The sequence below is a fragment of the Rhipicephalus microplus genome, chromosome X (genome assembly GCF_043290135.1).
Source record: "Rhipicephalus microplus isolate Deutch F79 chromosome X, USDA_Rmic, whole genome shotgun sequence".
Taxonomy (NCBI): domain Eukaryota; kingdom Metazoa; phylum Arthropoda; class Arachnida; order Ixodida; family Ixodidae; genus Rhipicephalus; species Rhipicephalus microplus.
The window spans coordinates 483,235,110-483,249,617 of record NC_134710.1 but is presented as its reverse complement, the minus strand read 5'-3'; the positions used below and the strand labels follow the sequence as shown (position 1 = coordinate 483,249,617).

The 14,508-nt window shown below is 44.4% G+C and overlaps 1 protein-coding gene across 4 annotated transcripts in view; it reads left to right on the top strand.

The window, feature by feature from the left end:
- Mp (collagen XV/XVIII-type protein multiplexin) overlaps nt 1-14,508 on the top strand; it is a 731,849-nt gene that overhangs the window by 305,205 nt on the left and 412,136 nt on the right. For all 4 annotated transcript variants that reach the window (XM_075880876.1, XM_075880875.1, XM_075880877.1 and 1 more), the window contains one exon: nt 7,857-7,943. In XM_075880876.1, the coding sequence (XP_075736991.1) occupies nt 7,857-7,943 (87 nt within the window). The remainder of the gene's footprint in view (nt 1-7,856; nt 7,944-14,508) is intronic.

Below are 14,508 nucleotides of genomic sequence, written 5' to 3'. Positions count from 1 at the left end.
TTACTATCTGCACTTAATACTGCTATGCCTGTTGCTTACACACATGGCTTCAATGATCACAAAGATTTTTACACAAAACTTATTAAAATAGGGCCTATAGAAAAAATAATTGTGCCTAATTATCCAATTTAATGAACAATTTCGGCTATATCTTAATGAAAACAGTGAAAAGCGAGTCTGGCAACTCCTAAAATAAAAAAAAAACAAAACTGGCCGACAAGTACCAGGCAAAACTTTTTTAGGAAACAAGATGACTAATTCTTGAAGAACGGAATGTTGCGTGTTACCTCTTTGGGGAACGAAGCCCCGCAAAGTTCGTAGCGTTTTTTATGTGTTCTGGTTTCAATAAACACTGTTACTTAATTCCAGTGAGCGCTTGTGCGTTCGCCTCTTCTTTTGTGCTCCTTGTTTTCTTCTCCGTCTACGCTATGATCACGCGCCAACAAGCTGAATTTCATGCACTTTCTTTATGTAATTTTGGTTTACCGAGCTCTTTTTGAGCGTTCATAAACAAGAAGTTTCTATGTAGGGTGGCCAAGCTTCGTCTTGCGGGTCATGCAGCGAATTTTTAAACGTTTCCAGCAGTGATCTATGTACAGCTGCACATGAGCGTTTTTGTCGCGAACTGCCGCCTTACTGAATTTATGGCGCCAAATGCCAACCTTCAGCGCTAGTGCAATATTTGACGTTGTTGAAAAATGTTTCTCTGAAACAGATTGACGAGTTGCGTCTGGCCATTACTTGTGTTTTTAGACGTGTTCTTAGAAAAGGAGACTGTTCTACTGATCTGAAGGTGATCTCCGATTTTGAATAAACTTGTACAGAACCATGAGAAATCGCCGCATTAAGTAATTTGTCAATTTTAAATATTTCAAATTAGAACCACTTTGTTAGAGCTTGATGTCAAAGCTTCCGCGATATTTTATTTCTCAATCTATGATATGACAATCTACCTTTATACTAGAAAATGGGAAAGGTCGTCTCTAGCTAAGAATGCGATAACAAGTAATCTTATCGGAACTGCGGCCTATCTAACATGCATATTTTTTTAAATTGATAGAGAATATTAACATCCCACATCGAAAGGCTTTTACATCGCAACAATGGGTTTTATTTGAACTATAGCGCGGTTTTGCAAACTTCCAATCTTCTGAGACTCATTTGCTCGAATTTATAAAAGAATAATGCTCCAGCATAAAAAAGAAACAAAAAGGATGTTTGGGTATTTAGATTCTTCGACTCGTCGCCTCATTTCATACGTATTGGAACTCCAACAGGAATTTTATTCTGACTCCAGAACCTCGTGTTATCATGGCAGCAGTTCACTCCCCCGTCGCTTTCATGTGGCGTCACTTGTGACGTATCGCAAAACAGTGTCCTGTGCATAAGTGTTGCAATGAATCAAGAAAGCTGTCAACACAGCTTACCCATTCCTATGAAGCGTGGAACCTTGGGCAAGTTGGTAGGACATAATTCAATGCAGGAACAGCGCAACCTAGAAGTAGTTACTTCGTAACTACGGAAGCGAAAAAAACAAGGACAGAAAAGAGCGCTGACTTTCAACAAAGATTTAATATCGGAGTGGTGTACATATATAGGCGAAAAATGAGAAAAATGGGCATGCGTAGAAAGGTGCAGGAACAACTAGTGTGATACAAAGTCAGCAAAACTCTTGTCTCTTGTTGAATGGGCTGAAAAAAAAAACAAATACATATGTAACTTAAAAAAGATCGAGATACGCAATCTCCTTTTGCAACAACGCAACCGATGGGCAACTTACACATTTACCGTCAAACTTGTTTATTTGATAAGCTTCAATTATCTCACGCGTGGCCTGCGAGTTGTGCTTGCTTAATACCTCGCAACGCTCAAAAACTGGCACGCAGCCGCAGTCTCGGCAGTGGATTCCGAGGTGTCCTTGAACTACGTTGTGTACATTGTTATTGTGCTCTCTTAAACGGTCATTAAGGCACCTTCCGGTTTGCCTTATGTATACCATTCCGCACGAAAGCGGAATGAGATATACGACACTAATAACACAAGGTACAAAGCGCGTTCTGTGTTTCACAGTGCATCTTCCTTTAATAGCAGCTGGATTATTCCCCAGCTTACAAAGCTTTGTAAGCTTTTCTGGGGCGGAAAAAATAACAGGGACACCAGCGCGTTTACCGATTTTTGTCAGCCGATGCGACACGTTATGCAGATACGGAACTGCAACATATTTCATGGGAACAGACGCACTTTGAGGCTGAGATTGCCCTCCTTGATTTATAATTTGCTTCAAAAGTTTTTCTGCAACAGCAGAAATCAGGCCGCTCGATTAACTGAGTTTTGCTGACATTGTATCGCAGTAGTTGTTCCTGCACCCTTCTACGCATGCCCATTTTTCTCATTTTTCGCCTATATATGTACATCACTCCGATATTAAATTTTTGTTGGAAGTCAGCGCTCTTTTCTGTCCTTGTTTTTTTTTCGCTTTCGTAGTTACGAAGTAACTACTTCTAGGTTGCGCTGTTCCTGCATTCAGTTACCCTTTGCATTGCGTTCATATGTTTGCAATTCCTTAAAGCTGGAACTTATATTTTGAAGAGTGCACATAAGTTGCTGTCCTAAATTCTTGCTATGTTATCGAGATGTAGTGTTAAGTGGAATGTTTTATCTTTCTAAGCGTTTCATAGGTCAAATCGTATTTGCTAGCGCTTTGCAGAAATCCGTATTGTTGGGCCTGAGCTTATAGTTTAAATACCAAATGGCGCCAACAAAAATGTTCATACGCCATCTCTCTCAGTGAAGCCGAATCATCACGTAGCTGAGTTTTGTAAGGCCGAAATTGTTTCATTTTATATTCTTAATACAATCATTTTTTATTCAATAAGTGTCTGCTCTCCTCAAAGCGCTTCTACGCATACATTTGAGAAGACCATAAGTGCACCGCACAGGAAAATTGCTTATTTATTTACCAACATGTTCCCTTTATTTTTGGTTCACCAATGCTGAGCAATATGATTTCCCTAATTTTCGTAAAACGTACCTGCCTCGGGCTTCCTGTTGAGTATGAAATTGTTGACTCGGTCACTCAGTTAAAGAACATTACGTAGGTCATGGAGGGTTAAATATCCTGAAGGTAGCGGTGAGGAAGCTGCTCGCGGACTTACGGTATGTTGTTTCATCAAGCTCAGGGTTATAGTCGTGCCAACGCATTCGTACAGTTTACCAGCTTCCAGACCAACTCAGTTGGGGTTCCTATGGTCGTTTTTTTTTCATTTTTCCAACATTTACCCAGCACAATTTTCTGAAATTCGGTAAGCTTCGCTGTCGCTGTGAAGACACGTATCACTTTTGTGTTATACCGATTCCTGTCATGGAGGAAGCAGCGTGTTGTTGCTATTTTTTCTTCTTACCAAGCGTGTATTTGCGTGACAAGCGTGGTGATTTGGGTATTTTCAGGAAGAGGAAAGAATCTTGTTGCACCAATTTCTCAAAAAATGCACGCGAAGCGCAATGAGGGAAGGCGTAGAGCAAGAGCGATTGCGATCCTGAAGAAGTTCAAGGATGTTCCAAGTCGGTCTGCTTCATGGATGCGGCAAAATGTGAACGCTCACTTCACTATGATGTGGTCGCAATAGATAACACAGGTGAAATAATGTCATCGGCCTCCTTGACTGGGACCACCTCTTTTAAAGTGGAGCAGGTTGCTATTGCTCTTGCTTTCTTGGATGACAAGAAGAGGAAAATCTCCGATTCGAGGTCGGCATTCAGGGCGTTTGCCTCGGGCTCCATAGCGGAAGAAGCATATATCCTTCTTAAGAACAGGACCATAATTATGCACACGATCACTTGGTTCCCGGCACACCTAGGTGAAAATTTGGACTCACTCGCTTTGTCACAGTGCAGGGTTCAAGAGTTCCGAGACACTTTATTCACATTTAATGAGTTCACAAAGCACTTACATCTGCAAACAAGAGTATACGCAATGCCCACGGCCTATAGGTGGCGCACCGTGCAATCAAAGATGGCTGTGGAGGGAAGATAAACCCGTGAAATCGCGCAGGAAAAGATAAGACGCACAAACGTACTCCCCGTGCCGCTTTCACCGGATGAACTCTTGATTGTCAAATAAGTGTATATCGAGCCAAAGTACTTTCCCAACCAATGGAAACTGCTGAATGTTCGCTGCCTCATTTCTCGTCGCAGCGCAAAGGGTCTCAGCTGATAGACCGTGTATCAGCGATGCTTTGCGTAACTCTGTGCAAGCTACAGAAAAATGCGCGAAATATAATTCACGTATGAACTGAACGGCACTCCAAGATCATTTGTGTCAAGCCTGTCTAGCGAATTTGCCATAGTAGCAGGCCACTAGCAAATAGCGCGCCATCGCGGCTGCACAGGACCAAATTTTTAACGTAGAGATGATTTGCAAACATATTACGCCGTCGTCATTACTTGCGCTGGAAGCATCATGCAGCTGCTTCTTCAATAAAACACAAGCTTTTAAGTTTCCATTAAGTAGCGCTTGTGCCACAGCCATGTCCGACTCTAACAGTGCGCAATTTGCTGCACTCTGATGTTGCAGGTTCCATCAGCGCGATCGAAACAAAGATATCGACATGCGTACGCTTTTCGCAACTTCAAAACTGAGAATTCGTCGAACAACAACGTCGTTCGGACGGCACCGGTGTTGTACAGGAGAAGTTAGCGTAGACTGTAGTCGGAAATGCATAATTCATTGCTCTAAACACTTCGCTTCGCTGTTCGAGCTCGAGCGCATTGTCAGCATGCGGCGTTTTGTAATACACATTGTAATTGGGCTACATGCGATGTACAAAAAAACTGTTTTCAGTTTGAGCTCGCTGAAGGATACTATACAATAAATACAATCAAATGACTTACGAGCACGAAAAAAAAATATTACCGCACGACGGGGCTTGTAGTGCAACTCACTGCTCGTGAGCTAGCAGCTGATCGTTCATCGTCACTGTCACTCTCAGTGCGTTGAAAACCATCTACGTACATTGAGAAATCCTCGACGTCAAGACGGTTTTTTTAACGTCAGTGCTGAAAGTAATCTGAGGAATTCTCTTCACGAACGACTTCGATAGCACCAACAATGCGTCATTGCAAAGCCCTAACACGGCGTCACTTACCATGTTTATCTAGGGGTGCGAAGAACATTTTGCTTCAATATCAGGCAAATAAAGGAATCGCTTACAGTGTGCTGCCATCTCTCAACGAACGCAAAAACAAGCGACGCAGCTTTGGCCAAGAGTTGGAAGCGCAAATCGTGAGCCAGCGCTACTTTCCGCATACAATGAATGTTATGGAATTCATGCACTACAAGAGCACTGACGAAGGTTATACGCACGTAAAACACGGCGAGTTTTAACTGCAGAGGTTAGACAATACCATTTAGCTATCCAACGTGGTTGCATAAACTCCCGTGAAGCTCATATGTGTACTCGCCGGGCTATAATCAAAAGCGCGAGTCGCCATGTATTTCCGAATCAGATTTATCGTGTCACGAACGGTCCGATATATTCACTGATGCACACAACATACAAATTGGTTCGTGTTCGTATCTTGCTTACGTGTTAGCACTGATCATCCTCGAGAGGACGCTCCTGAATTTTGCTAGGCGGCGCGACTTTCTATGAACATTGCGAATTTCCTCCAGCACACAAAAAGCAGAGGAGACCACAGACGATGACATTTTAGGATGCTACAAACCAATTTTTATCCACATCTCGCTTTCATGCTCTGTCCGTTCTCAAGTGACTTCAGCGCTCAGTGACTCTCGCTGAGCGGGAAAGTGTGATTTAGAGCATATGCTTTGGCGATGTTCTCAATACGTGGAGATACGGACCTCACATAGCAGAAATGGAGCTGAGCCCTCAAGAGTTCGAAATATCGGCATCGACTATAGGCTATTCAGAGAGTGTGTGGTGCGGCGATTGAGCTAGGTCAAACTGTCCCCACGTGGGAGCGGCCCGCAGTGTCGCCCTAAGAGGTGGGACTTCTCCGTATCCTTAATAGAGTTCTTTGTACCTTACCGTAGTTCTCTAATAAGAGTAAAGTAGTTTTCCGTCTTTTTTGTTCGTTTAACATGTTATTAGAAATACTGCGGCAATGCGTTTTTAGAAAGAAGCAATGCTGATTTAGTCAGCAGAACTTCTCGCTAGTAAAGCAATATAATAAGAGTACAGACGCTTTCAGATACAATGAAATGTGAAAGCGGATTATAAAGCACACGTGCTTAACTGCAGTAACTGACTTGTTTTGTGACACGCTTTTCCAGCAAACAAACGTTACATTGTTGCATGTAACCAGCAGCAATGGTCGTCTAGCGGAGACACTTGGACTGGTCGAGTCATTGATCCAAACTATGCGAAAATGCCTCTCGCTGTTGCACAGAGCGACTTCTGCAAGTTGAAATAACAAGCGAGTGTTAGAGGCCTTTTAACACAATAGCTTTAACGAGCTCGTTTAGCTGAAATGCTGGAGTTGGCGTCATTGGATGTGAGCGAAAAATCATCTTGTCGTTGACCAAATAATTCAGAAAGAGACCAATAAAAGCAATCGTAAAGATGTATGTGTCTGAGTGAGGATCGAACCCAGATCTGCTAATTAACGCACAGGCATACTACCACAGAGCCACAATATTCGTTGTTATTCGTTGATGTTGAAACTGGTTTGAAAAAAAAAAAGCATCGTATGAATGGCTTGTCGTAGAAGGAGTCTCCTTAAGGCATCATTTATTGCTTGTCAGAAAAGTAGAATACCGCCAGGCGTCTAAAGATGTGACTTGAGCTGCGCATTGACATTTTGAAGGCCCACGCTTCATAAATTTATAAGACTAATAATCATCAGCAGCAGAACCATCAACAATGAAAACGGCTGCGTACATTTGCTTGTTGCCGTACGAGTGGGCCCTTGTCTGATTCGCAAAAGGAATAATAATGGCATAGTAGGCACTCAACAACTGTGCTTGCACTAGGTATTCGGTGATACTTAGAAACGGTAATCATACGCGCACAGTCAGGATTTCATTAAGGCATGCACCGAGAGCTCACGTAGGCTTGAAATTTAGTCGAACGATGCCCGATTACGCTATCGAGATTTACTCTTGAAGGGAAAGCTCAAGCGTCCACCAATTTTTTTTTCGCGTGATCTCTTTTCACGTTAGTTACTGTAAAGTGTAATAGAATTGAAAGTTGGGCTAATCCGTGAGTAATTATCATATGGTGGTTTAGAGCACTTTTGCTGAAGACAAAGAGTAGCACAAGAACGTAGCACATGCTAGTGTCTGTAATAGTACACCTTCCGGTGGTGCTTGCCTTTGGAGCAACTGAATTTGGTTTCCATCACAGTAACGCTTGTGAAGTTATATGCGATTACCTTTAGAGAACAAACGAATAGACTGTTGAACTTAGACATCACTTCACTTTATCTTCAACCCTATTAGGTAGTTCAATTTTTTCCTTTCTTTTATATGTAAATATTTTAGTCCCTGTTTTACGGATGGGTCAATTTTATTCCCATTTATAAAAATATTCAACTCGTAAAACTAACATATCTCTAAAAAAAGACGCCGCCCGTTTAGCGGCCAATCTCTCACGGTGGGTTACACCAGGACACTAAGGAACAATCAACCAACCAAGTTACTAGAGCGACTGTAGCAATTGTCGCTCCTTTCCCGTGCCCTTTGTCCTGGTTGAAAGTGCACAACGCAGTGCTGGACTGAAGCGCCAGTCTCTGTGAATATGCCATATTTTATATGTATCTACGTATAATAAATATCTGTTCAGTCAAAATAAACAAACGATTTATCTGTTCTATGCTTCGGCCACACTTCACCACAGCTGGACATGTGCTACTGTACCGCCAACTCAACTATCGCTCGGGGTCCCGCAGGCCTGGATGGCAAAGATGGTCCTCCCGGCTTGGAGGTGAGTGAGACGGATGGTCGGGCTTCCACCGACACTCGTTTCTCAGGGAACGTCGATGGCTTCTTTTCATCTTCTGGGCATGTTCGGGAATGAGCCCCTTACGTGATCATGAATTGTTAGCGCGTGCCGTCAGTTGTTCTGCTTGCACTGTTCGGTGTTTTCTTGAAGAATTTAGTCCTTAAATCGAGCTTCTCACTAGTCAGGAACAATTGAGCACAAAATTAACATAGGCAAACCCAAGTGAATCAATTTGAGTAAAATATATAGTAACGTTCAGTAACCTCTAGGACTCTCCATATAGAATTGAAAATGCTATGTAGTTTGCCCTTGATCCACTGGATATGCAGGCAATGTGCACGTTGATCTCGTCTATGGCGAGTGTGGTTGTTTGCTTTCCATGCCTGGTGTTTGACATAAGGAGTTTGACAGAAACTTCATGGTACGCAAAAAGTACCGTCGGAGTCTGCGTCAGCACGTGCGCTCATCATCGTCATCAAGTGATGACGTTAACCTACGAAGTCATCATAATGCCACAAGTCACCAAATAAGCGGCATCATTGTTGTAACGCCATCATATGACATTGACGCTTGCTGGAGTCCAAACTAGGCTTCTTCCGGAGGCATTGTGGTGCAGACAATGTCGACAGCCTCTGATCTCGGTGGTAATGCGAAACGTTGTTGGGTGCAATATGTTTTGGAGGGGTACATTTGACTGAAAAAAAGATGAGTTTCCCGACACCTGACGGAAATGCTTAGGTGACTGTGGCATTTTCCCCTCGTGTGCCTGCTGTTTGATTCAACTACGCCTATGTTTTATTTTGCAATATTTAAAAGTAATTTGTCATGTGTTGCATACCTCTGTTTTATTGTAGATTGTTTCTAATAAGGTACGAAATTGAACATGTAGAGGAGACTGTATTGGCAGACATTCTTGTATTTTAAATAAGCCCTTGTTCTTGTTCTCAATTAAAACTAACAAAACGCGATGCAGTAGTAGTCAATTTTATTGTTGTTTCGAGCAAAATATTTGAGAAGGATGAAAGTATGTTAGCCGTCTGCAATTTTCACGGCTATCTGAGAAGCAAAACAAGTGAATACGTAAATAAAAATCGTGAAACCTATGCAGACACGAATGACTTGCGCCTATGAAGCGTTCTTAGAAATGCTGATTACCATGTGGCATACCAAACGTGAATATAGTGGAAGTTTCTAAAGCTCATAAAGGTTACAAAAGTATGTAATCACGTAACCCTGGGCAGGTATGACAATACAACCCTACTTGCGTAGGCCCAATCGAACTCGCCACTTCATGCTGGCTGCAACACTGTGCCGACAGTGATGCTTGCGAGTCATCTAAATAAAGACGAGAAGAAGTACTTTCATTATTGAGGCATCGCTTTCCACATACCGCAATAAAACTAGATACTTTGCAACAAAACTACAGCCCAGGGAAATTGGTCATTTTATAAAGACTCACTGCGGTGTAGACTAGTTTTGTGATCGCTTTATATCAATTCATTGGTCTCACAATGTGATTGATGGATTGATATGTGGGGTTAAACGTCCAGAAATCACCACATGATTATGAGAGACGCCGTAGTGGAGGGCTCCGGAAATTTTGACCACCTGGGGTTCATTAACGTACACCCAAATCTCAGCTCACGGGCCTACAACCTTTCCGTCTCCATGAGAAACGCAGCTGCCGCAGCCGGGATTCGATCCCGTGACCGGCGGGTCAGCAGCCGAGTACCTTAGCCACTAGACCACCGTGGCGGGGCGGTCTCACAACGTGCAATTACGCGCTTACGACCGCGCTGTATATTACCACAAGAGAACCAATATGAAGCATCGTGTTTAATGCATTGAACACCACCATGCAGCTGAACAACAGCAATTTGCTTTTTCAGAGGTAGACGTTTTAATTTCAGTGAGCCAGCTGTTTCAAACCGCATCAAAAAAGGGGCAACTCCTGTTTTAGAGATAATTATCTTCGGTTGTCTAGTCATTCACTATTCTAATGAGTCATTTGCATTCTTATCAAAAGGAACAATATCATTGAAGAAAACAAAAGTTTAATGTTTAATGCCCTCTTAGCTTCAGGTTCACAAAAGGGCCTTCCTAGACCTAGAGCTAATCGAAACAATCGCGCGTTACAACGTGTTGCACTGATAGCATGCACGCAAGTAAATAAACAAGCAAACACAAGCCGATATAATTTTTACATTTTTTCTAAAGCCCTGTCGTGTATCATGCATGACTTATACTAAAATAGAGCGCTCATACGTGGAGACACGGAGCAGGTATATTTTATTGCTCTGTGCGTTAAAGTCAGTATAGTATTTTCTCACAAAACTTTATGGCTGATCACCTTGAACTAGTCAAAATTGTTCAAAAGAGTGTTTATTAGCAGCTAATGTTTCATACAAGCTATTTCGAAACGACATTCAGAATGAAGCATTATAGGTTCAGTATTGCCTTTAATTTCTGAACAAACGAACGCGAAATCTCAAACAATGCAAAGTAAGCCATACTGGCTGGTGCAAGGTTTGAAAAATGACTCTAAATATAAACAAGAGTTGTGCAAAATAACAAAAACGCCAACCAAGGTGAAATACACAAAATTTAAAAAGACGTTTCGGCTCCGCACACGAGAGCCTTGTTCACAGTGACCGCAAATGGCGCAGTGAGCTCTTCTTATGCACATTCCATCACGTGTTGCAGACATCGCACGTACACAGGAGGGAGTGTTCCAATATTTATGTTCAACGTATGCGCAGTAGTTTGAATTGCCAGAAATTCCATGTGCAACCGTGGTAACAACTTTCTTTCCGTGGCAATGATGCAGGCTTTATCCTAGTCGATAGCGTGCCCAGTATGTTTGTCGCCGACCAGACAAGCTTCCGTCGGACTCTTGACTATAAGCAAGAATTGTGTTGCTTTGTCTATAAATAAGTAGAAACATCAACCAGCGTACAACTCACTTTCCTTTCGAAGCAATTCAAACTCAAAAGCTGGCAGTTTAACTGATTATACAGCATGTTACATAGACAATACACATTGATAACTTCGCATCAACCATGTGAAAGAACTTTTCTTTTCAACAGACATATTATATATGCAGGCACCCTGTAGAAAATACTCGTCATTTTCATCGTGAAAAACGCTAGGTGATTGTATGTCTTCACTAAGCAGATAATCAAGAAAGAATGTGTGCGGAGAAGATTGCACACATAAGAGAAAATTTAACAAGCACTCATATATATATATATATATATATATATATATATATATATATATATATATATATTGTCAACACGAATAAAGACGCTGGGGCTTGGGCGCGTGGGCAGCTAAGGGAAGGTAGAGGAAGAAGAAGACAGAATAGAACAGCTTGCCCGACGAATGTGTCTGTCTCGCTCATTACAATGGCGCAGTCGCCGAAGAAGAAAGCTTACGTCCCGGCTTCGTCATCCAGAACAGCCGCGATAAGCGCCGCTTGAGGACGGCGTCAAGGCCTCTTCGGCAGCTGTTCACCTGCCGCCACTGCCACCACGGTTCGGGGACGGCGTCAAGGCCTCCTCGGCGGTCCGATAGGTGAACCTTCTGCGGGAACCCACCGGTACGTGTCTTCGTGGTTCGTCGGCAGTGCGGGTTTCTCCATCCAGGAACGCCGTTCCCGCTTCTTTGACGATGGAGTTAACAACCCGGCCGCCGCTTTAGCTGCCCATCGGACCATCAGTGGACGGTGTCTATGCCTCCTCTGTGGTACTAGGGCATCACCCACTGGACACTATGTTACCATTTTGAGGCCGTAATACGCACGGGCTCCTGTACTTTGGGAATGCTGTTCAAGCTTCCCACGGCCTGCATTCTCTGTCCGGTACTCTTCCAACACAAGAGCCGCCAAGAAATGCTGTTCATGCTTCCTTAGACGTGCGTGTCACCACCGTGAGTACTACTAGAACCACGTACTTCACGGACTCGAACCAAAGTGGTTCACAAGCCTCTTGCGACAGTGCCGTGAAGCTGCGGCGTACCATCGCACTGCTCCGCGCCGAGACTAACAAACTGACAGCGTTGATCGCCGAGCGAGCACCTACAATGTTGCCAGCAGTGTGTGACATTAACGCAGTGTTGGATGTAGCTGTCTCATACGGCCTTGAGGCAAGCACACCGCAGCAACGCAGGGAGCTTCGGTCTTCTCTGATCGAACTTTCACACCAGCTCGACTGCTTCGCTTCGGTGATGTCTGCGTTGCCACCTGCCACCTCACAATCACCAGCCGTCTGCAAACTACCGGAATTCCACGGGGTCTGGAACGACGCCGACAGCTGGGTGGCAACCGTCAACGCGATAGGAATGCACGAGGCCTGGACAGAAATGAGAAATGGTATGTGGCTATAGACCGTCTTCGGGAAGGTGCAGCGGCGTGGCACCGGTATGAAGGTTGGAAGCAGCAGTCATGGACGGAGTGGAGTCTGAAGCTCATAGCTGCTTTCGGTCTGATTCCCTGTGCCACCTGCCCATGCAACTCGACCTTCTCTCAGGACGGAACTCAGGAAAAGCCCGACCTAGAGGATGCAATTCGAGCCCCTACCATCCTGTCATCTCTCAGTGACCAAGATGTAGGGAACAATCACGATCGTGTAACTCTGCCTTGCACAGGCATTCCTGCTGTCATGGAGCAGCGGCCCGATGGTGCACCTGTGTCCGGTAGTTCTCTCACGTCAAGTTTCGCAAAATGCCCTGTGACAGGCGCCAACAAACGCCATCCGGAGTCGTCAGACCATTCGGTAGACGCTGAGGCACCAGCCTCCATCTTACTGGACATTCTACCGCGCCATCAAACGCGCGTGCCTGTGGATTTCACCATGCTCATCCTTGACCAGACGGAAGCGGGTCTGCACGCTTTAAAGGATTTAGTAACTGAACATGAGAGCATTTCCGCCTTGCAAAAAGACGCCTCTCGAGAAATGAAGTATATCCACGAGTTTCCTGCTGCTAACCCTGACCAAAGTGACTGCAGTCCTTCTCTGCAGGTCGTGAACTCTGAATCGGTATTAGACCCGTGAGTACCACCACCAGACGTTCCTCAGAAGATACTGTCCTCGCGCTCGTTGTCGTTTGAGGACATGGAGGCGCTCACATCTATCGTGCCAGACACAACTCGACCCCACCAGACTATGATTGTCGGAAACAAACTGCACTCCTTACCGCTTAACAAAGCAGGCCTTTCCGAGGATGCGAACAAGATCAGCCGTAACCTGACACAGCCATGTTTGCAGACGACTCATGCATTCATTTTTGAAGACGCACATACGCTCAGCCGCGCAGACTCTTGGCTTCCAAGGGATGTTTCCTTTGAGAAAATTCAGACACCTAGCCAGGCTGAGGCCACTGCCATTGAGAGCTTGTCGAGGACCAGCCATCGTGCTGTTCCCTCCCAGGACAGCATGTCTGCACGCGACAGTTCGCCAGAAGCCACCAGCTGGACAACTTCAGAGAGTTCTGCTGTGGTACTGATGCCCAACCATGAGCTGCGCCGCAACTCATTTCGAGAAATGGCACAAATGTCCACACGGCTGCCTCACAGAGCGTCCCGCTGCAGTTCAGTCCACCAATGGCGGTGGGACAAAAACCAGCATTTCCAGGTTACTCTGCGACCTTGCCGGAACAGTCAGGGCCGTCCGCCTGAGCGATATTCTACAAGTAGTCAAGAAACGTTGTACCACGGACGAGTTCAACCACAGCGACAAAGCCAATTCCGCCCACCAGAATACACAGTGACAGATCTTCAAGCAGAAATGCACCGTGGCCATGAGCGGCCTATGCGAGGCAGCCAATTCCGCCCACCAGAATACACACTGACAGATCTTCAAGCAGAGGCGCACCGTGGCGTAGACCAACCGGCTCGAGGCAGCGAGTGCGTCGAACAGAGACACTTCCCCCAGACCGTCACTCCATGTTGCATTGTGGTTTGGGACGACCACCACGATGCAGCCAAGCCTACCCAGCAGAAACTTTGCCGCCAGCTCCGCGTGCGCGCAGTCATGGCTGAGTGTCAAGACGAAGAAAGACGCTGGGGCTTGGGCGCGTGGGCAGCTAAGGGAAGGTAGAGGAAGAAGAAGACAGAATAGAACAGCTTGTTCGACGAACGGGTGTTGTGTCTGTCTCGCTCATTACAATATATATATATATATATATATATATATATATATATATATATATATATATATATACGCATTCACTATCATTGAAAAACACACTCATGATAATATGTCCCAAAAATATGTGCTGCCTCATGCATACATCCTTGAACAATAAGGCCTCAGAATATGCAAATGTATCTTTAGCTATGGAATGACACGCCATAAGAATATTCTGGCATTAATCAATGCAACATATTGTGCAAAAGGTTTCAAATCGCATCCTTCATATATCTTGAATTAAACTGTATTTAGTCTTCGCATTACATGCAGTACCATGGTTAAATATTTTTGTCGTTTCTTGAGCATGAGGCGATGTCATTTCATTTCTATATAGCTTCTATAACCATCCCTAGTGC